General features: G+C 46.5%; 2 protein-coding genes across 2 annotated transcripts; one reads left to right on the plus strand and one right to left on the minus strand.

The window, feature by feature from the left end:
* The first annotated feature begins 7,530 nt into the window (after positions 1 to 7,530).
* LOC108796948 (octapeptide-repeat protein T2-like) lies at positions 7,531 to 8,271 on the plus strand. Its single transcript, XM_018568511.1, has one exon. It carries the CDS (start codon positions 7,531 to 7,533, stop codon positions 8,269 to 8,271), a length of 741 nt encoding a protein of 246 aa, XP_018424013.1.
* Positions 8,272 to 8,474: 203 nt separating this feature from the next.
* Positions 8,475 to 21,090, minus strand: LOC108796949 (PC-esterase domain-containing protein 1A-like). The gene is made up of 6 exons (XM_018568512.1): positions 20,858 to 21,090; positions 20,333 to 20,490; positions 18,464 to 18,700; positions 17,450 to 17,548; positions 9,011 to 9,100; positions 8,475 to 8,557 (listed from the first exon to the last, which is right to left on the minus strand). The coding sequence occupies exons 1-6, from the start codon at positions 21,082 to 21,084 to the stop codon at positions 8,475 to 8,477; spliced, it is 894 nt and encodes a 297-aa protein (XP_018424014.1). The 5' UTR covers positions 21,085 to 21,090.
* Between the last annotated feature and the right edge of the window lie 1,357 nt (positions 21,091 to 22,447).

Here is a 22,447-nt window from a genome sequence, read left to right on the forward strand (position 1 = left end):
GGGGGGATGGGGCTCACTCACAATTTTGTCTAAGAACATGAAGAATGGTACAAAAACATCCTCCAAGAGCAATTTCGCCCAACCATTCATGAACAGTTTGGTGATGAACAATGTCTCTTCCAGCATGATGGCACGCCTTGCCATAAGGCAAAAGTGATAAGTGGGGCTCGGTGAACAAAACATCAAAATGTTGGGTCCATGGCCAGAAAACTCCCCAGACCTTAATCCCATTGAAAACTTGTGGTCAATCCTCAAGGAGGCGGGTGAACAAACCCCCCCCCACAAATTCTGACAAACTCCAAACATTGACTATGTTGACTATGCAAGAATGGGCTACCATCAGTCAGGATGTGGCCCAGAGGTTGACTGACAGCATGCTGGGGGGGCGGGGAATTGCAGAGGTCCTGAATAAGAAGGGTCAACCCTGGAAATATTGACCCTTTGCATAAACTTAATGTAATTGTCAATAAAAGCCTCTGACACGCATGAAATGATTGTAATTGTACTTCAGTATACCAGAGTAACATCTGACGAGATCATAAGACACGGAAGCAGCAGACTTTGCGAAAACTAATATTTGGGTCAATTCTCAAAACTTTTGGCCAGGACTGCAATGCACCATTGTGTCCCATGTGGGAGAATTCCCTGACAATTCCTCTTAAGTGACAAAAGGTTTCATAACGGACTAAGAACAGGAAAAACAAAAAAAATAACTTTATTCCAAACCGTAGAGAAAAAAAAATATGCATCTGAATATGAACAAAAATAGCAACATATCCATATAATACATCTCCACACACTAAACAAAAACATATAATACATCTCCACACACACACACTAAAACAAAAACATATAATACATCTCCACAAACTAAACTAAAGAAAAACATATCGACACTAGACTATGTACATACAGAAATATGTCTTAACGTGGTGGCTCAGTTTACCCCCCACTGTCAAAGCAGCAATAATGGGGTTAAAGAAACTGTAGCATAAAAAAAAAAGCAAATTCTCTTTCTAGATCAGCGACTTACCTGGAAAACAGTTACACACATTCCCTAAGTGGTACTGCAGAGAAATGCACACTCCCCCTTGTGGCACTGCAGGGAAATGCACACACTCCCCCCTAGAGGAACTGCAGATAAATGCAAACACTCCCCCTTGTGGCACTGCAGGGAAATGCACACACTCCCCCCTAGAGGAACTGCAGATAAATGCAAACACTCCCCCTTGTGGCACTGCAGGGAAATGCACACACTACCCCCTAGAGGAACTGCAGATAAATGCAAACACTCCCCCTTGTGGCACTGCAGATAAATGCACACACTACCCCCTAGAGGAACTGCAGATAAATGCACACACTACCCCTTGTGGCACTGCAGATAAATGCACACACTACCCCCTAGAGGAACTGCAGATAAATGCAAACACTCCCCCTTGTGGCACTGCAGATAAATGCACACACTACCCCCTAGAGGAACTGCAGTGCAATGCAGACATTTAAAGGGCTTGTCAACCATTAATAAAACGGGGAAGCCTCACCTAAAAAGGTCATAAAAGGTTGGGAGGACCAGTGATCAAGATATCACCGCAGCGAAGAGAGAAGACAGAGACTTGCCCTGCTGATTGCCACGAAATATTGATCAGCTGTGCACAGTCTTGGGGAGCCTCAAACCCAGGATGAACCCTTTCTAGAATTAGCTTCTCTGTCCAAAAGTTGTGAAGGCCTCTTTATGGACATCTGCAAAGTCCAGATAGATGGGAGAGGTGTCAGAGCTGGGAGGTCATGTGATGGATCTACAAGTGTGAACTCCTTGTTGGCAAACAGAGGCGCCTCTGAGGAGGTATGTAGGGGTATGGGCGCCTTGTCCTGCCTGAATTCCCTTTCTGGTTGGATATACAAGTTCTCTTTACAAGAAATAATAAAAAGGACGTCATATTCTTTCAGCTTTAAGACATAGCAACCTGTAGGTCCCATTTATGTTCAACAGCACAAAGCGAGACGCATCTGAGGAGCCGGCTGGCCCAACGCGTGAGCAAAAATGACAACCCAACTTCTCTAGGATTGTCAGTCGACGACAGTGGACGTAACCGTATAGTAACCCTTGTCGCCTTGTACTTGCCTGATGCAGGCCGTCTCGTTATTGAATATCTAGGTACAAGGTTGCTTGAGATTCACAATGGGTTAGTGATGGCACGGCAGTCTGTTCATCTTGAGGCTCAGCAACAGTTCACCAAGTGCCTACTTGAGCTGGCAGCAGATGGCTTTAAAACAAGCGTTTCTCTTCCTACCCAGTGACATGGGACAGGTCCTAAAACCTCCTCTCCCCCCCCCCCAGCCAGCCATGGTTACCCAAAGGCCTTACAGCAACTGTTGCTAGAATACGTTTTTCTTAAGTGCTCCCGGCCAGGAACATGGTTAGTACTTGCCTCTTGCTTAAAAAGGAGAACTATGAGGGGAGTGATTTCCACTCACCTCATAGTTCTAGCCGACTTCAGCATCCAACACTTTCAAGGGTGTCGGATGACTTGTCTCGCTTCTAAATCCCCCCCGCATTGCATTCTCGGGCTCCTCCCTTTGGCCCCTGTATCATTACAAGACCAAGAGGTCGGTGCAGTAGTAGACTAGACATCCGACACTACCCAAGAGATGTATTTTTGAAGATTCTTCAAGCAGCTGTTGCTCATGATAACAAGGATCCACATCGGGAGCAGTGATATTAACTGTCATCTGTGTAATCAGTTTAGAAAGAACTTTGAATTATGGGAAATTAAAGAAATAATACCATTAGGAGGTGCCGATCTATACACAGGAACTTACCAACAACAACAAAAAAAGTTCAACACAAAACATAATAAAGTGCTTCAACATACAAACAATCTAACACTTCAGTGTAACAACTTTCTTCAAAAAGGAAATGTTCAACATCGCTTAGAAAACTCGGATTACAAAACGTTCCTCTTCACAGGAATACTTTGAAGTTCATCATCAGGAGAAAGACGCCCCCGAAACGATATCGCGGGGCTCCAGGAGTAATAAGAGGATTGTGACTTCATGAGAGCAGTGGACTGTTGTGTGAGGCGGCTCGGTCCATTTACAAGAACGCTGTGAATAATTAGAGGAAATTCCCCGAGCGCTTCAGCAAAGAAAATTTAATAAAAACTCTCAGAAAAGTGCAAAAAAAACTTGCCCACGTTCTGGAACGTTACCACCAACGGTTCCGGCCAGTTCACCCAGGACATAAGGTGCCATGCCTTAGCCAGACAATAACAGGAGGTAGAACAGGATAAGGCAAAATGAGGTGCCAGCCTCCCCCCCCACAAGTGGGCAGCCTTGGTTTCTCTGGCCATTATTAGATCCGGGTTGGAAAAGGCGCATATCGGTAATCCGGGTGATTCCAGCCTGGCATCGGACCCATGTTTCTCCTCTTGGGAAATCTGTGGTGGCCACTCCAGGCTTCTTGCGGCATCGAGGTGTTGTAGGGGAATGCGCTGAAATTAGGCACTGCCAGGTGCTGGGGAGCGATGGGAATGCCGTTGAAAAGGCGATTATCAAACATGGGAACTAAAGAAAGAACATCACCACAGGTCAGTCATACACATTACACGTGGCAGCTGCTCGCATCTATTTCAAACTGGTATAGAGAGGGAGAGTACACGAGAAAATAGGAGTTTCCCCCGCACTCAACCCCTACTAGGCAGTGTAGAGCAGGGGTCTCTGGGCACATTCAATTCTTCCATGGGGGCTGCACGAGGAGCAAGGCGAGAGAGAGAAAGGGCGAGCAAGGCGAGAGAGAGGGATAGAGCAAGGCGAGAGAGAGGGATAGAGCAAGGCGAGAGAGAGGGATAGAGCAAGGCGAGAGAGAGGGATAGAGCAAGGCGAGAGAGAGGGATAGAGCAAGGCGAGAGAGAGGGATAGAGCAAGGCGAGAGAGAGGGATAGAGCAAGGCGAGAGAGAGGGATAGAGCAAGGCGAGAGAGAGGGATAGAGCAAGGCGAGAGAGAGGGATAGAGCAAGGCGAGAGAGAGGGATAGAGCAAGGCGAGAGAGAGGGATAGAGCAAGGCGAGAGAGAGGGATAGAGCAAGGCGAGAGAGAGGGATAGAGCAAGGCGAGAGAGAGGGATAGAGCAAGGCGAGAGAGAGGGATAGAGCAAGGCGAGAGAGAGGGATAGAGCAAGGCGAGAGAGAGGGATAGAGCAAGGCGAGAGAGAGGGATAGAGCAAGGCGAGAGAGAGGGATAGAGCAAGGCGAGAGAGAGGGATAGAGCAAGGCGAGAGAGAGGGATAGAGCAAGGCGAGAGAGAGGGATAGAGCAAGGCGAGAGAGAGGGATAGAGCAAGGCGAGAGAGAGGGATAGAGCAAGGCGAGAGAGAGGGATAGAGCAAGGCGAGAGAGAGGGATAGAGCAAGGCGAGAGAGAGGGATAGAGCAAGGCGAGAGAGAGGGATAGAGCAAGGCGAGAGAGAGGGATAGAGCAAGGCGAGAGAGAGGGATAGAGCAAGGCGAGAGAGAGGGATAGAGCAAGGCGAGAGAGAGGGATAGAGCAAGGCGAGAGAGAGGGATAGAGCAAGGCGAGAGAGAGGGATAGAGCAAGGCGAGAGAGAGGGATAGAGCAAGGCGAGAGAGAGGGATAGAGCAAGGCGAGAGAGAGGGATAGAGCAAGGCGAGAGAGAGGGATAGAGCAAGGCGAGAGAGAGGGATAGAGCAAGGCGAGAGAGAGGGATAGAGCAAGGCGAGAGAGAGGGATAGAGCAAGGCGAGAGAGAGGGATAGAGCAAGGCGAGAGAGAGGGATAGAGCAAGGCGAGAGAGAGGGATAGAGCAAGGCGAGAGAGAGGGATAGAGCAAGGCGAGAGAGAGGGATAGAGCAAGGCGAGAGAGAGGGATAGAGCAAGGCGAGAGAGAGGGATAGAGCAAGGCGAGAGAGAGGGATAGAGCAAGGCGAGAGAGAGGGATAGAGCAAGGCGAGAGAGAGGGATAGAGCAAGGCGAGAGAGAGGGATAGAGCAAGGCGAGAGAGAGGGATAGAGCAAGGCGAGAGAGAGGGATAGAGCAAGGCGAGAGAGAGGGATAGAGCAAGGCGAGAGAGAGGGATAGAGCAAGGCGAGAGAGAGGGATAGAGCAAGGCGAGAGAGAGGGATAGAGCAAGGCGAGAGAGAGGGATAGAGCAAGGCGAGAGAGAGGGATAGAGCAAGGCGAGAGAGAGGGATAGAGCAAGGCGAGAGAGAGGGATAGAGCAAGGCGAGAGAGAGGGATAGAGCAAGGCGAGAGAGAGGGATAGAGCAAGGCGAGAGAGAGGGATAGAGCAAGGCGAGAGAGAGGGATAGAGCAAGGCGAGAGAGAGGGATAGAGCAAGGCGAGAGAGAGAGCAAGGCGAGAGAGAGAGAGAGAAAGGGCGAGCAAGAGAGAGAGAGAGAAAGGGTGAGCAAGGCGAGAGAGAGAAAGGGCGAGCAAGGCGAGAGAGAGAGAACAGCCCGGCAAGGAGGACTTCTCCATCCACACTAAAAAAACGCTGAACGGAAGGAATCCACTAGAGCCTTGGTTCTCAACTGGTGGGTCGTGACCCCTTGTTCAGCGGGTCGCCATATGCCTTCCACTTTTCTAGGTGAGAGGCTCCTCTGCCTCTGCCTCCCCCTAGCGCAGCACTGTCCATTCTTACAACGAGCAGCCATTCAAAATATGCTGCCAGGCGCCAAGTGTCAGCTTGAGGTGGGGTGGGGGTACGGCCACGAGGGAGCTCCATCCATATGTACATTGCTTATACTGTAGCTCCCTTGCATGTCCTGTAGAGGTGCCTGGACTGGAGTGACATCACATTCTGGTTCCGAGCTACTCTACAGGGACACACAGGAGCTGTGCAAGCAACGCACATATGAATGGAGCTCCAGCACAGCAGCCCACACTGCCGTGCGTTCCATTGCACTACGACTTGGGTCGCAACTTAATGACCGAGGACAAATGTGGGTCCTGAGGTTACACAGGTTGAGAACCACTCCACTAGGGTATGGCCAGCTTTATTCTTACACACAGCGGACCAGTAGAAAAGGTCGGCTTTCTGAGGATACTAGCAAGAAACTATGGCACGCAAGAGGTTTTATCCTGGGCTAGTTTGCCAGTGTCCAGTTCTCCTGTAGGCAGCAGTATAGCCTGAATGTTAAAGACCTCCGGTGTCCTTCAATGGAGAAGCAAGAAAATAATATATAAAAACACTGCAAGTAAGCATTTAAAATTGCTTGTTTTTTCTGCACGTGTAGATATTTTGACAGCTGACGGGGTCGCTTTAGCTTCTGCTCCCCAAACACAGCCCCCCCTAATGAAACCTAGCCCAATCCATACCACCAAAAACCTGCAGCAGCATGCTAAGCTGATCGTGCTGCCACACGTGATGCAGGATAAGTTAATAGCCATGTATGGAAACTTAACAGTGGAAATATATACTGTACTCCAGCACAGAAAACAATTATCCAATACCCCGTCATATCTGAATTAAGCAGGCAAGCACTCATTCATACAATATAGTGTTAGACAAAGAGCAGGATTAACCGAAGGCTACCAAAGTAGTCCCTATAGAGCATGTAAACATGAGAAACCAATACCTTGCAAAAAGAAAGCTTAAAAAGGAGAACTATGAGGCGAGTGAAAATCAATCATCCTCATAGTTCGAGCCGACGTGCGACAATGAGACTGTCACAGGTCGGCTCAATAGATCGGGAAGTAAGCGAACACATACCGTCGCTCGGTCACCTCTCGATCTATCCCTGCAGAGAGCCGTGACCGTCACTCACTGCTCCCTGCAGGGAATCCCCTCCTCCCAGCTCCGATCCTCCAGCGCTGACTAGAGGAACAGACGGGGAGGGTACAGCTGGCTCTGCCTCTAGATAGGCAGAGCCAGCCGTCACTCACGCAGCTGGGTGGATCCAGACGGTAATGTCGGGATCCGTCCCGGATGCAGCATTCTCAGTATACCGCGAGCTGTAGCTCCCTATATACTGAGCTTTGGGTGACGGGAGGACGCTAGTTTTGGGTCTCCCATTAGAACTATGGGGGAAAGCCTTGACCCCATAGTTCTCCTTTAAAACTTTGTCACATACAACAAAGCTATGAAAACGGGAATTATGTAAATACAAAATGACACCTGCAAGATGTATACTGTATATTACCAAACACAGGGAAGCTGTATGTCAGGGGTGTGCATTGTATGCAACCCCGGAGATGTTCTACTTCCCTAGAACAAGCAAAGCCTTCTGACCTGCTTGTAAGATCTATGGCCAGCAGGCTGCAGACCACTGCGTTATATAAACCATTGCATAAAACTTAACTGTAAAGTTTATACCTGTTATCTTCCCGTAGCCACCAAAACTGACATTTCTTGGTGGAAGATTATTGACCAACATTGGACTATCCTCAACAAAGGGGGAGAAAGCTGCCAGGAACAAACAATAATAATCAGTGGTGGGCTAAACTAAAACATATCAGGAAGTACACAATAATACAACTGAGTAGGTTGTAGGCATCTCAAAAGGACACAGCAGGGACATGCAGGGATCAGAGAGGAGAAGAGAGGGCACGGTGCAAGGCTCAGAGAGGAGGAGAAGAGAGGGCACGGTGCAAGGCTCAGAGAGGAGAAGAGAGAGGGCACGGTGCAAGGCTCAGAGAGGAGAAGAGAGAGGGCACAGTGCAAGGCTCAGAGAGGAGAAGAGAGAGGGCACAGTGCAAGGCTCAGAGAGGAGAAGAGAGAGGGCACAGTGCAAGGCTCAGAGAGGAGAACAGAGAGGGCACAGTTCAAGGCTCAGAGGGGAGAAGAGAGAGGGCACAGTGCAAGGCTCAGAGAGGAGAAGAGAGGGCACAGTGCAAGGCTCAGAGAGGAGAGAAGAGAGGGCACAGTGCAAGGCTCAGAGAGGAGAAGAGAGGGCACAGTGCAAGGCTCAGAGAGAAGAGAGGGCACAGTGCAAGGCTCAGAGAGGAGAAGAGAGGGCACAGTGCAAGGCTCAGAGAGGAGAAGAGAGAGGGCACGGTGCAAGGATCAGAGAGGAGAAGAGAGGGCACAGTGCGAGGATCAGAGAAGAGAAGAGAGGGCATAGTGCGAGGATCAGAGAGGAGGAGAGGGCACGGTGCAAGGATCAGAGAGGAGAAGAGAGGGCACGGTGCAAGGATCAGAGAGGAGAAGAGCGAGGATCAGAGAGAAGAGAGCACGGTGCAAGGTGTGAGGATCAGAGAGGAGAACCGAGAGGGCACAATACAAGGTGTAAGCATCATACAACAGAGGGAACAATGTGAGGTGTAGGAATACAGTAAAAAATGGTGGCCATGAAGGACGTGTTAGGTTGAAGGCATCACACTGGCGGTCTTTTTTTGCTCTTACCATTTGGATTCATTTCATTTGGATGAAAACCAATGCGTCCAGAATTGCATTTACCTGACGGAGAACACAATTATTTTAGAGTGAGGCAATTGTTGGGATACACATACAAAACAGACATCTAAGAAGCTTTTAAATGCTGACCGATCATATCGCTATCACCGTTATCATCAAAAGACGTGTATCCAGGGAGGAACATGGGTCCTGTTGAGTAGGAAAGTTTTCCATAAATCAGTGAAACCGCAATATAAGAAATCTGATGACACCACCATCCATGTCATGCCAACACACGGGTACAAATAGCAAGTGCAAGCTACAAAAAACACAGCCACCTTAAGCTCACACAGACACAAGTCCACCAAACTCCATGCTTTTCACCCAGCTACCCAAAGAATGCCTTTGCCACTCAGCTAAATCAAGAGAAGAAAAATGACCATGGCAAAACCCAGCCAGACCTCAAATACATCAGCAAAAGCCACCTCCATCCCCACAACACTCTAGCAAAAAGGTGATGCCAGACACCACCCTGCGACTTTCAGCCACTTCCATGACCACAATACCATCACCAGCAAGACTACAAAGCTACAAAAGACATCATCCATCCGAGTGTCATCAGAATCACGGAACATTACCAGCTAACATAAAGGAGTTGCTTACCAAAGTGATTGCGGTTTTCCTGGGGAGGAAAATGGGGGACATTCCTCAAGGAGACTACTGGAGGAGGAGCAGCAGCGTGTATGAAATGACCTGAGATGAAAATTTGCAAAATAGTACAATATATAAAGACTTCTAGACCCACTGGAAGCCATTTTGTTCCTGGTTAAAGAAACCTTGTGGGTTATTTTGCAGATTAAAAGATTTTCATCTTCTCAACAAGCTTAGATACTGAAGACATGACCTATTAAAAGGTCTCCTTGAAGAAGGCTATGTACGAACAATAGGTGGCGGGACAAAAAAGTACTTTCATAAAATTTGTGGAAACAGAGTTCGAAAACATGGCCTACCCCAATCCTTGGATATACATTGTTTCTACATGCTGGGACCACAGAACACGTAAATACGAGCTTCTCTTGGGAAACCCGACGGTCTACTCCAGGGGTGGCCATTAGGTCGATCGCAAAGCGGTGGGGGGGTTGGGAGGCGCAGCCAGCAGGGAGAAGTGGGGCTTCTCCTCTGGATCCCCGCTGCTCTCCCCCATCTGTATGCAGTGGGGATCCGAGGAGAAGTGAAGGAAGTGCTGAATGGGGGGCGCTGTCACAGCAGCATGGCTGAGCGGTGAGGAAAGAAAGAAGGAGACGCTCGGCCAGGATCTGACAGCCGGTGGCGCTCTCTCTCCTCCCCGCTCGGCCATGCTGCTGTGACAGCGCCCCCCCCCCCAAAAAAATTCCCACTGCATGCAGGCGGGGGAGAGCAGTGGGCATCCAGAGGAAAAGCTGCAGGCTGAGCTCTGTGAGTGACCGAGCAGCGATCGGTACTTATCAGTGATATGCTCCGATCCTCTGTGCAGAGCAAACGCTGGAGCGATCAGCTGATCACTCCAGTGTTTGTAAATAACTGGGGACACATAGTACCATGTGTCCCCAGTTATGAATGAACGAACTCGGGCGATCGCACTTCGGGCGGAGGGCGTGGCTGCGGTGCCATCGACTTCAATGCACCGTCACACCCCCTCCTGCCCCTGAATGCAGGTGTTCTTTCGTTGGTAGATCTCATTGAGCTCGTCATTTGAAAAGTAGATCTACAGCAGAAAAATTGTGGGCGCCCCTGATCTACACCAATTTCTGTTGTTTATGTACATGGAGACATTTTTTGTTATCAAGCTGTGTCTGATGGAAGAATTCTCTCCACACGTACAGTGCATCTCAACCAACAGGAAGGATCAAATACAAGAATTGCACATTTTTTTTTAGTCTCCAGAGTATTTGAATTTAGATCTTTCGCACAATTCAGCATTCACGAATTGTATATTTCCCTAGAGATTAGACCTGCTGCCGCACAAATATCCAACAGAATTACTAACCTGGTAGATTGATGAACATAATTGCCCATCACTGACAGGGTTATTCACAAAAGGGTGAAGAGTTTGGAGCAGGCAGGAGAAGGGAACAATCTAGGACAACATAGATGAACTGGAAAGTGAGCCGAGTTGGAGAACATTTCCAAAATCAGCTATGTTGTCCTAAATTATTCACTTCTCCGGCCTTCTCAGAAATAAAAAAAAAATGGTCAGGCCGAAACCGAAAAGGTTTATTTAAATATGTTTTTATTTTATCAATTCATTTATTAAATATTTATATTTTTTACTTTTAGTGGCTTCGGGGAAATATTAAGGTTCTAAAAACAGACCTCCGATATTTCCTTTTTAAAAATAGAAAAAAGAGATTGAGGACACAAAGTCCTCAATCTCTCTTTCTGTATCCCCGTGTTATCAATGAACAGGAATCCTCTATACTGAGTGTTCCTGTTCATTGATAACATGAGGACCGAGTATGTTTACTATAACCCCAATCATGAATGGACAGGAGGAGATGTAGATCACTTCCCATTCATTCATAACGGAGGATTTAGTAACCATACCATGTCCTCAATCTACAAACACTCAGATCACTGATCGCCGAGTGTTTGCATTGGCTCTTCTCTGACACAGGAGGCTGAGCGAGCGGTGTAGAGAGGAGAGCTCAGCCTCCTGTGACAGCGCCGTCTGTCTCCGCCCCCACACACCGCTCTCCCGCACTGTGATAGGCAGCGGAGCGGGAGGAGAGACGCCGGCCACTCACAGCGCTCTCCTCCCGCAGCGCTCGGCTGTCACTTTCTCTCCTCCCCGCTGGGACACAGAGCAGCGCCCAGCGGGGATGAGAGAAACCAGGGATGCGCCTATGTATTGGCAGGATAATGGCACTTTCGGCATTGAGCCAAAAGTGCAATTTTCATCCGATATGTTTCGGTGGCCGATATATCGGTGCATCCCTAATATATACATTTTGTCTCATTTTGATAACCAGCGAAATGATGGCCATTCATTGAATAGGGAGGAAATAATCAGGCTCTAGTGGTACGAAGAACTTTCAGGTCTATTCTGCAATATTGGTGGTATGGCGTATAAAATGTACAGCAGCGTAGAGTAAAATTACATAGGTACCATACTGCTCAGTGTACAGAACACGACCGTCTGGAGGAGCATAAGGACCCAAAAAGTCGGGGGAAAAGCACATTTTAGCACAGGACGTGAAGTGGATTGATAGGGAGTAGGTCATGAAAAGGACTTTTTGTTAACTATGATGATAGGAAAAGTGTGCACATTTTTAGTGTCCTGTATGTGGCAGGTCTGTACAGAGTTCACTGTCTGCACCACAAAACTCGGAGGGTATGGGTTTCAGCAAAGTATATGAAGTGGAACAGTCCTGAGCATGTCAGGTACAGCACAGTGTAAGGAGAGGAATGTAACATACAACACAGCCAGACATTGTCTAGTATCATAGTAGCAACATCGAGCGTACTGTCTGACCCACTAAATGCCAAGGGTGTGGGCAGGGGGTCCCGTCACTCAGGTTTTGTGGTTCTCCTTTAACCCCTTCGTGACTGACGACGTACAGTGTAAGTCGCCAGCATCGGGGCTGTTTAAACAGACTCCCGGTGACTTTTGCCGCCGGTTGTCTGTTTAAACTACCAAGGGAGGCTCATGGTTTGCAAAATATACTAGACCCTGAACTCTGACAAGATCACAAAAATAGAGATCCTTGCCAAAACTGATGTGATTCATCTTTCTGGTCACAATGTGGGAGAGGATAGGGAACACTCCCCAAGGGAACCATGGGAGGAGGAGCACTTTGTATGTTATGACCGGAGATGAGAATCAGAAAGACTTTCTTCCCTCTGGAAACCATTTTGTCTTTGGCTGAATGCAGTGGGCTCTTTTGCAGACTAACTTTTCTTTTCATCTTCCCAACTAGACTGGATAGTGAAGACATGTACTCAAGCCTCCTTGAGGAAGGTTATGTATCGTGATGTTTGGGATCATCAGCCGGCTGGATTTGTAAAATAAAATTTAAAAAAAAAAAAAAAACACAATTTTTTCCAAAACAAGGAACACGAAGAGCTTTTCTTCAGCAAAAAGCCAAAAAAAAAACCTTCGTCACAAAATAATACCGCAGCTCACCGCCTGAACAAACATGGCCTACACCAGCCTGTTCCAAAAAGGGGTCCAGCACGGTCACAGAAGCCTAGCAGGGTCTCCGGTGCCAAACTGTCCACAGCTCTTTAAATAACTTCTGTCCTGCTCCAAAACAACCTTTCACAGACTGGCTTCCTGCCCTCCCCGGCAGGTGGGCTAACCCCTTCAGACCCACACTACCCATAGTTAGGGGTGAAGGTTCTGTCCCACCCAAAATCTTTCTAGTCTCCAGGACCCATACCAGGACTTAATGATCCTGGGAAGACTAAAAAGGAAGGAAAACTGTCTTGCAAAGTCCCACCTCAGATCCCCTCACCCTGTACAGGTGAGAACCCCTTAATGCTCCAAAACCTCCCTTGTTGCCCCCCCTTAAAGGGACCACTACTGAAATAACCGAGACACAGCGCCCAACAAGGACCCAACCCGGGCATCCTGCATAATACACTGATAGAACAGACAAGGTGTCCTGACACTAGGGGAGGTGACCCAGACAAAGGGGAATATTTTATAAAAGTTGTGGAACGAAGGTTTTCTGACACATAGCTTACAACCAACATAATTAAGAAGTTGTTGAGCGCTTCTCCCCCTGCCGAAACCCAGCAGGAAGGAGAAAGCGGATAGGAGGCACCCAGCAGCAAGCAGGAAGGAGAAAGCGGATAAGAGGCACCCAGCAGGAAGGAGAAAGCGGATAAGAGGCACCCAGCAGGAAGGAGAAAGCGGATAGGAGGCACCCAGCAGGAAGGAGAAAGCGGATAAGAGGCACCCAGCAGGAAGGAGAAAGCGGATAGGAGGCACCCAGCAGGAAGGAGAAAGCGGATAAGAGGCACCCAGCAGGAAGGAGAAAGCGGATAAGAGGCACCCAGCAGGAAGGAGAAAGCGGACGATCAGCAAATATGTAACATATTTGTTGATGGTTCCCTGTAATATTCAAACAATCGCAGAGATCAGTACTGATCACTATGAGGTTTGTAAATAAATTGAGGACATGGTATTCAGATACTGTGTCCCCAATTATGAATGCACAGGAAGTGCTCTACATCACTTTTCATTTATGATTGTGGACAAAGTAAACGGTTACTCCTCGATTTATGAATGAACAGGAAGCCACTGTACTGAGTGCTTCCTGTTCATAGAGTGCTGGGGCTACAGAAAAAGGAGATTGAGGACCCTTTTTTAATTTTAAAAAGGGAAACATCAGGGGTCTGTTGAGAACCTGGATATTTCTCCAAAGCCCCTAACACTAAAAGATACAAGTTATATATATAATTTTTAATTTTTTTTTAGTTTTATAACTTGGGGAGGGCGGCTATTTATTATTATTAAATTTGGGGTTTTGCACTGACATTCTGGTGCCTTTCATTTCAATGGCACCCCAAAAGCATCTCCTGCCCGCAGTGCGACCCTCCGCACCAGAACACGCAGTACCGCAATGCCGTGCATTCCAGCTGCCCAATTGCAAACTGTGCAAGCAGCTTTATTCTGAAGTAAACTTGTAACACTGCATTTGTTTATTTTACATTTAAGGGTGGGGGGTATTCATTTTGTTTTTATCCGATTGATCGATAAAAATACCAAAAAAAAATAAAATAAAAAAATCGGCCAACTACTCGATGATGAAAATACTTAGTAGCAGCCCTCATATTAAGTGGAGATCGGTGCTCAGAGAATGTGGAATCTATTTAGAGTTTCACTTTAATGAATGGATCGGCTTTAGCTAGATTTTTTTTTTTTTAAAAACAGGTCAAAATTAGAAGTCCCAGGTTTAAGAAAAACTGTTTTTAGGACCATTCTGAGAGAATTAGCAGTAATGAGTAGAGCAGAGTAGTCAGAGTCAAGCAGGATGACACGTCCTAAGACAACGTGACATTTGCAGCAAGTTTACATACAAGTACTACACTGTATAGAGCCCTTGGTTCTCAACTGGTGGGTCGTGACCCAAAAGTGTGTCACGACCCCATGTTCAGTGGGTCGCTGCATGCCTTCCACTTTTCTAGGTGAGAGTCTCCTCAGCCTCCCCCTAGTGCAGCGCTGTCAGTTCTCACACCAAGCAGCCATTGAAAATATGCTGCCCAGTGCCGAGTGTAACTTGAGGTGGGATGAGATGGGGCTATGGCTGCGAGGGAACTCCATCCTTACGAGCATTGCTTACAGCTTCCTCACATGTCCTGTAGAGGTGCCTGGACCGGTGTGACATCACATTCTGGCTCCCAGGACCTCTACAGGGCACACTAGGGAGCTTAAAAGCGTCATCTATGGATTAAAAGGTTAGTGTTCGATTAAAAAAAAATTTCCATTAATCGATTAGTTATAACGCACATACAGATCCAACTACATTGGCCTATACACCTACAGCACAGCAAGGAAGTAATACAATGAAATTAGCGATCAAAAGAATTTTAATCAAAAAGTTTAACGATTAAATCAAGAAATTAATCTTTAACCAGTTGACATCCGCGGTGTTACACCCCCTTCCCATCCAGGCCATTTTTCAGTATTCAGCGCTGCGGTACTTTGACATTTATTCCGTCATGCAGCGCTGTACTGAAATGAATTTTATACCCTTTTTTGGGGACAGATAGAGCTTTATTTTGGTTGTATTTATTCACCACTGGGGGTTTTATTTTTTTACTATATTAAGGAAAAAAAATCACAGAAATTTAAAAAAACAAAAAAAAAAAAAACAGTTTCCCCTATATTAAATGATAAAACATTTATTACCCAATTATTTGGTAAAATATAAAAGTCGGGTCACGTCGGGTAAAAAAGACACTAAACATGGCAAGCCTTAAAATTGCGTGCGCGCGCAAAACCTCAAAAAACGATAATACCCAAAATTGGCCATAGGCGACGCTTTAAAAGCTGTTACCGCTCATCAGTTTAGTGTTATCAGTGATTGATGGCCCTAAAATGATAGCTCTCACTGCGACGTTCGCGGCGATATGTAACATGTGTAGCGCAATTGTAATTTTTGCGCGCTGGGGCACCGGACGCGTATTTACGTTTATAGGCGCGTAAACGTGGGGGTGGGGGAGTTAAACATTTTGGGGGGGTTTTTTCCCCTTTTTTTATATGTGGCTTTTATTTTATTTTATTTTTTTATGTGTTACTTTTCTTTTTTTTTATTTATATTTTTTTTTTTGCACTTATTGTTATTGCTATTATATAGGGGGATAACAACCCCCTATATAATAGCAAAGGCACACTGACAGGTCCTCTTTATGGAGATATTAGGGGTCTCTAGGACCCCTAATATCACCTATGGACCCCAAAAGAAGCTGATAAAGCAGAGATCTGCTTTATCAGCTTCTTCTCTCTCCAGATGACTGACAGGTGAATGCGGAAGTGATGTAACACACATCACTTCTGCATTCACAGCCCGGACGGGGATCAGCAAGGAGCTGATCTCCCGTCCTCCTCCTCCTGACGCCCTCGGAGCCGGTCCCGGGATCCAAGATGGGGCAGCGGATCCCGGGAATCAAGGTGAGGGGTCAGGGGGAAAAAAAAAAAAAAGGAAGCGCCGACCGGGCGCGGGGGGGGGGGGCCGCGAACGAGCACATATAGGCGATCGGCGGGCTATGGACCCGCTGATCGCCTATATGTGAAACACCCGGGTCTTTTCTGTCCGTGCGTGCCCGCTAGGGGGCGCGCGCGAGCAGAAAAAAAATGCTGTCTGGCGACGGCAACCCGCCAATGCAGCAGTGCCGTCCGTCCGTTTTTCTACTACGGGCGGACGGCAAGAGGTTAATTTCCAGAGCCATAAAAAAAATTGGTATTATATTGTGTTTTGGGGCACTAAATTTTACTTAAGGGCATTTCTCACTAAATTTTTGGGTTTGATAAAAGAGTTGCGCTAATGTCGTGCAATACAAAAAATTGCAACTGCCGCCAATTCTACAGGGTGTTGGCTTTCAGAAAATATATATGTTTGTGGGTTTGAAGTAACTTTCAGGCCTTGTGCCGCCTCAATAGTTGCATTTACAGCCGCAGTTATCATTCACGTTAGTGTGATATTAGAATTTATAGAGTTTATTTCCATAGACCATTTTCCTATGGATAGTCTTTGGTTAGTTCATGTGCTGCCATCTAGTGGTCTTTTTTTGGTAATGCACATGTTTTTCTGTGTTCCTTTCCCTCACATTATGATGCATTTCTCTTTGTGTGTAATGCTTCGCCCTTCTTTCTCAGTAGCATTTCCTGTGTCATGGCTGCAGCTAACAGGCCACATGTAATCCGCATGCAACAGGGGCACATGTAATCTGCATTGCATGCTACAGACAGTATTATCTTTTGTCCGCTTAAATACCGCAATTCATTCATCTGCTGTATCCTGTTATCTGCTGTAAACTTGATGCACAGAATAAAGCACCTTTGTGGATGGAAAAGGTATTGGTGAGTTCAGCTATCTGATACGGATTGTCCTAGGGGATTGTATCCGCTTATACAGGCCAGGCAGAGATCTCAGCAAGGGATAAGTCGCTATCTCAACAATCGGAGTCAGAATAGGCCTAAAACGTGGATTATAAAACGTGTGCAAAAAAAAAATGGAAAAAAGGCCTTGGCAGCGAGTCCTTAAGGGGTTAATCTTAAAGATAAATTAGGTTATTTATTACAGGAGGGGCTCATTTTAGGATATATGGATATTTATTGTGATCTATTGGTATCTTGCCGGGTCAAGAGTAAAAAAAAATAACACAACCGTCACCAAAACATCTGCACAACCAAAACCCAACATATAGAAGGTCCTTACAGAAGACAGACACACCAAAACCCAACGTATAGAACGTCCTTACAGAAGACACAGACACACACCAAAACCCAACGTATAGAAGGTCCTTACAGAAGACAGACACACCAAAACCCAACGTATAGAAGGTCCTTACAGAAGACAGACACACACCAAAACCCAACGTATAGAAGGTCCTTACCGAAGTGATGCTGGCTGTTTTCCTGGTCATTAAACGGTGGGCGACGGAGGGGGACTTTCCTCAAGAGACCTACAGGAGGAACGCTTTTTATGGGATGACCTGTGATGAAAAAAAATTGCAAGAAAGTGTCGGGTTATGACAATGTAAAACTCTCCCAGTGGAAGCCATTTTGTTTTTCGTTCAATGAACACAGGAGGAGGTTCTTTTGCAATCTTAAATGTTGATATATTTTCTTCAATTAGACTGAATGCCGAGGACGTGATCTATTCAGGTTTTCTCGAGGAAGATTGCAGATAGAAATGACAGAACAGATATGAACTGACACTAGGGGAGGTGACAGACTACATGGCGGATCCATGGTCTTAAACATGGTTACCGCTCAATTTAGGAAATAGGATTTTTGCACTCACCGTAAATTCCTTTTTCCTTACGTCCATTGAGGACCACAGGATCTCTAAAACCTTTCGGTTATACTTTTGCCTACCACTGAACTGAACACTGGCAATCAAAAAAAAAAAAAAATCAGGCCAGTCCAGGTTATAGCCCTTCCTACAACCAGAAAGTTCTGTAGCAAAGCAGTACCAAGAGTATGATCATAAACAGAAGGGGGGGGGGCTGTGTGCCTCAATGGAGAAAAAGGATTTTATGGGACATGCCAAAACCCTATTTTATTTCTAGTCTATTGAGGAACACAAGTCTTAAAAAAAACGTTGTGATGTCCGTACGCGGTTTATCTGAGAAATGGGCAACACGGCAAACTGCTACAACCTAATGGGTACTGCATGCACCTCAGAGCCGCTTAAAAACGGACCTGGATACATTTTTCCTAGTGAGGGTGGTTGAGGACATTCTCCCCTCCAAAAGGTTTCTCCTTCAATAAATCTATGGAAGGTCATTCTTTCCATGTTGGTAATTTTCAGAAAAAGTTTAAAGAGATACTCTAGGAAAAAAAAAAAGTAATGGAAACCTTCCATGAGCAGTGACATTCAATCACACAGAGGAAAGGCCACTTACATTTCGCTATGGGTGTCTCAGGGGCCTGCACGCCCCATGCTTGAGCGATATGCGACATCAGGATCTGGGTGTACTTCCGGTGGGCCAGCTGGTTCCAGTGGATGGAGTCCCGAGTCCTGGCGCGCAGGTCGAAGCGGAAGTGGTAGTGCATGTCCATCACGTCCATTTTGTGCAAGTTTGCCAGCGTGGCGCTGTAGAAATTTCCCTCTATGATGTCCCAGCGCAAAAAACCCATACCTTTACTCTAACCTACTGCAACAACAATACCAGACAGACCACAACCAATACAATCGCCCCCATGTTTTGGTAACAGAAACATTTGAAATAAGCAGGGCTCGAAAATCCACTCGTCTGCGACGAGAGGACGGCGGAGCCCGACGAGATAACACTAAAAACTGATGAACAGTAAAAACGTTTTAATCGTCACCTATGGGCGTTTGAGGGCGCACGCAATTTAAGGCTTGACATGTTTGGTGTCTATTTACCCGACGTGACCGACTTTCTTTCTTTATGTTTTACTAAAAATATGGGTAAGAATAAATGTTTTATAACATAAAACGTAGGGAAACTTTGTTTTTTTTTAAATTTATGGTACTTTTTTAATTATATAGTAAAAAAAATACCCCCCGTGGTGATTATATACCTCCAAAAGAAAGCTCTATCTGTCCCCAAACTTTAACATAAATTGCAAGGCTATAGTCCGGTCATGCTGACTGGTGACATTTTTGACTGACTGGTGAGACACTATCAAATTTTTCAAGCCCTGGAAATAAGTTTCCTCTGCAATACACTGACACCATCACATCCAGCCCTGGGAATGTGCACTTCCTTGTGTCACCAATCTGACAAAGCCTGCCTTCTGAACTCCAACTCAACGTCTGAACAATGTAACATTATCATTCCTTGCTGGAACCAATGCATGATGGGATATGTAATCTTGAGAAATCAAGGTTGCATTACAGCAAGGAAGGAGGCCAAAGGAAGTTGGTGGAAGTGATGGGCAGAAGGCAGCAGGATAAAAGAATCAGGACCCAGGTGACCACAGATTTAGATGAGGATTTTGAATCAATTGTTTTAAAAACTAACCGACAATTAGTTGGTTGGGGGAGCCCAGAGTTGTTCTTTAAAGGATAACTATGGGGTCAGTGTTTTTCCCCATAGTTCTCCTAAGGGTAACGGAAGGACACAAAGTAGCGTCCTCCCGTCACCCTAGGCTCAGTATATAGAGAGCTACAGCTGGCGATATACTGAGACCGCCGCAGCCGGGATGGATCCTGACATTACTGTCTGGATCCGCCCAGCTGCGTGAGTGACAGCTGGCTCTGCCTATCTAGAGGCAGAGCCAGCTGTACTCGCCCCCTCTCCCATCCAGTCAGCGCTGGAGGATCAGAGCGGGAGGAGGGGAATCCCTGCAGGGAGACCATGAGTGACAGTCACGGCTCTCTGCAGGGAGATGATTGAGAAGTGAGCGAGCGACGGTATGCATTCCCTCACTTTCCGATCTGTTGAGCCGACCTGTGACAGTTTGATTGTCACACGTCGGCTAGCACTATGAGGTGAGCGATTTTCACTCGGCTCATAGTTCTCCTTTAAGGACATGTTCCCTTTTAATGTACAACTACTTAAAGAATAATTATATTAAAGGATGATCATTTAGATTGTAAGCCCTCAGGGGCAGGGCCCTCCTCACCATCTTGTCTTGAATTGTATTGTGATTGTAACATCTTCTTTATATTGTAAAGCGCTGCGCAAACTGTTGGCGCTATATAAATCTTGAATAATAATAATAATAATAATAATAATAATAATAGACAGAAGGCACGCTGACGCATGGCAATGAGCGTTATCACGGTACAGGGGCAATGTTACTTTCTTTCCTGGTTACCTCTTGGACTTCACCATCTTTGAATCCAACGGGCATGGTCATATTCCATATCACCAGACATTCGGGAGGCAGCACTTCAGTGAGCCGACAAAACAGGCGATCCAAGTTGGTTTTGTAGAACTCCAGTGGTTGGTAATCATACCTGCAGAACAGATTAGAACAATGCTTTCCCCTCTGATCCGTTATGGCACATTTGTTCACTTTCCTAATTGTAACAAAAAGCAAGGTCTCCTAACATCTACATGCTTCACCTCTTTCTGAGGAAATACTTACTTTCTTTCCCCAATATTCAGCAGAATGATGACCTACTTCCTCCAGGAAATGAAATTGGTTGGAGCACAATTGCTACTTTCTGGCAATGAATGTCAAGGAGAGCAAAATAGAATCTCCATGTTCTTCCTTTTTGTTACCCCCGCCAATAGATATCATGAATCTTCTGCATTCCCATTGGCACCATATAAGAGTGACCTAGACCACAATCTTTCCCTAGGGGTGGAAAGCGATCATACCTGATGAGGTCCCAGATACAAGAGTTGAGGATGAGGACATCGGGCTGAGGGCCTTCTTTGAAGTCAGCCAGCACGCTCTCTACGTATTCTGAATAGATGCGGGTTAGGAAGTAGAACCGCACGAGGTGGTAGCCGGTTCGGTACTGACGCACTTCGCGGTAAGTTATTCCATTGTGCATTTCCGACAAAGACCCCCCCTCCACCAGAACGTCATTTGCAAATGACATTTCCCCCTGAAAACAAAAATAAAAAAATATGGACTTTCAGCAAACTGGAAACAAACCTGAACCTACACAACTGCTAAAAGGGATTGGAGAGCCGGTGACATTATACATCCACAAGTAGCCTAGGACCACAAGCACAGTAGGCGGGATCTCTTTCTGGACTCCTTGCCTTATTCCCAACTAGATTAACCCTTCATTGAAGATCATTTCTGCACTCTATGCCAACTATACACTAGATCTAAGCCCAATCCCTAAATCTCATATAAGCGCTTAAAAAAGGAGAACTATGGGGTCAGTGTTTTTCCCCATAGTTCTCCTTAGGGTAACGGGAGGACACAAACTAGCGTCCTCCCGTTACCCTAGGCTCAGTATACCGCGAGCTACAGGTCACTATATACTGAGACGCCGCAGCTGAAGCGGATCCCGACAGTTATGTCTGGCTCTGCCCAGCTGCATGAGTGACAGCTGGCTCCGCCTATCTAGAGGCAGAGCCAGCTGTACCCGCCCCCTCCCCCGTCCGTTCCGCCAGTCAGCGCTGGAGGATCGGAGCGGGGAGGGGGGAATCCAGCCCCTCCCGTCACGGCTCTCTGCAGCGACAGGATCAAGAATTGAGCGAACTCCGGTATGTATTCGCTCACTTCCCGATCTACTGAGCCGACCTGTGACAGTCTCATTGTCACAGGTCGGCTAGAACTATGAGGGGAGTGAAAAGCCCCCCCCCCCCCCTCATAGTTCTCCTTTAAGTTAAACTGAAGCCAGAAATTGTATTTTAGTTTTGTATAGAGTACGGGAGGGTTAGAACCCATCAGCCAGTTTTTTTGTTACCATCTGTGAGATTTACTTTCACTTCCTGTCTGATAGCCACAACAGGAAGCGAGAGGAAACCCCTCCAAAGTGAAGGGCAATCCATGGTGGTCAGCAGAGTCCCCCGAACTAGTACCCCCATTGGAAGATTTCCCATCTACTCCTGTTCTGGTGACAACCTAAAATTTGCGATTTTCTGTCACTTTCAGTGAGGACCGTCACCAGGACAAATAGAGAGGGGGAGTCAAAACACAGAAAAGAAAGTCTGACGTGTGTTCTAATCATTCGCCTTTACATCCAAAAACAAACGTTTGGGCTTCAGTTGCACTTTAAATACAATGTCAATGGGCCTTTGCTTGCATCAGAATGGTTTGCATTCAAATAAAAGTCAATGGGAACGCAAAACCCACTTGAAGCAAGTCAAGTGCAGGTCACACGGCACCAGTCAGTCAATGACATTTGAATGAACTCACAAGCATCTCAAACTGATTTAGTTGACAAATCCTTCAAACAGGCACTTGGAATGTTACTGTCATTTCAAAAAGGCCTCCATTTTTAAATC

Source organism: Nanorana parkeri, unplaced genomic scaffold, assembly GCF_000935625.1.
Source record: "Nanorana parkeri isolate BGI_ZX_2015 unplaced genomic scaffold, ASM93562v1 scaffold1200, whole genome shotgun sequence".
NCBI lineage: Eukaryota > Metazoa > Chordata > Amphibia > Anura > Dicroglossidae > Nanorana > Nanorana parkeri.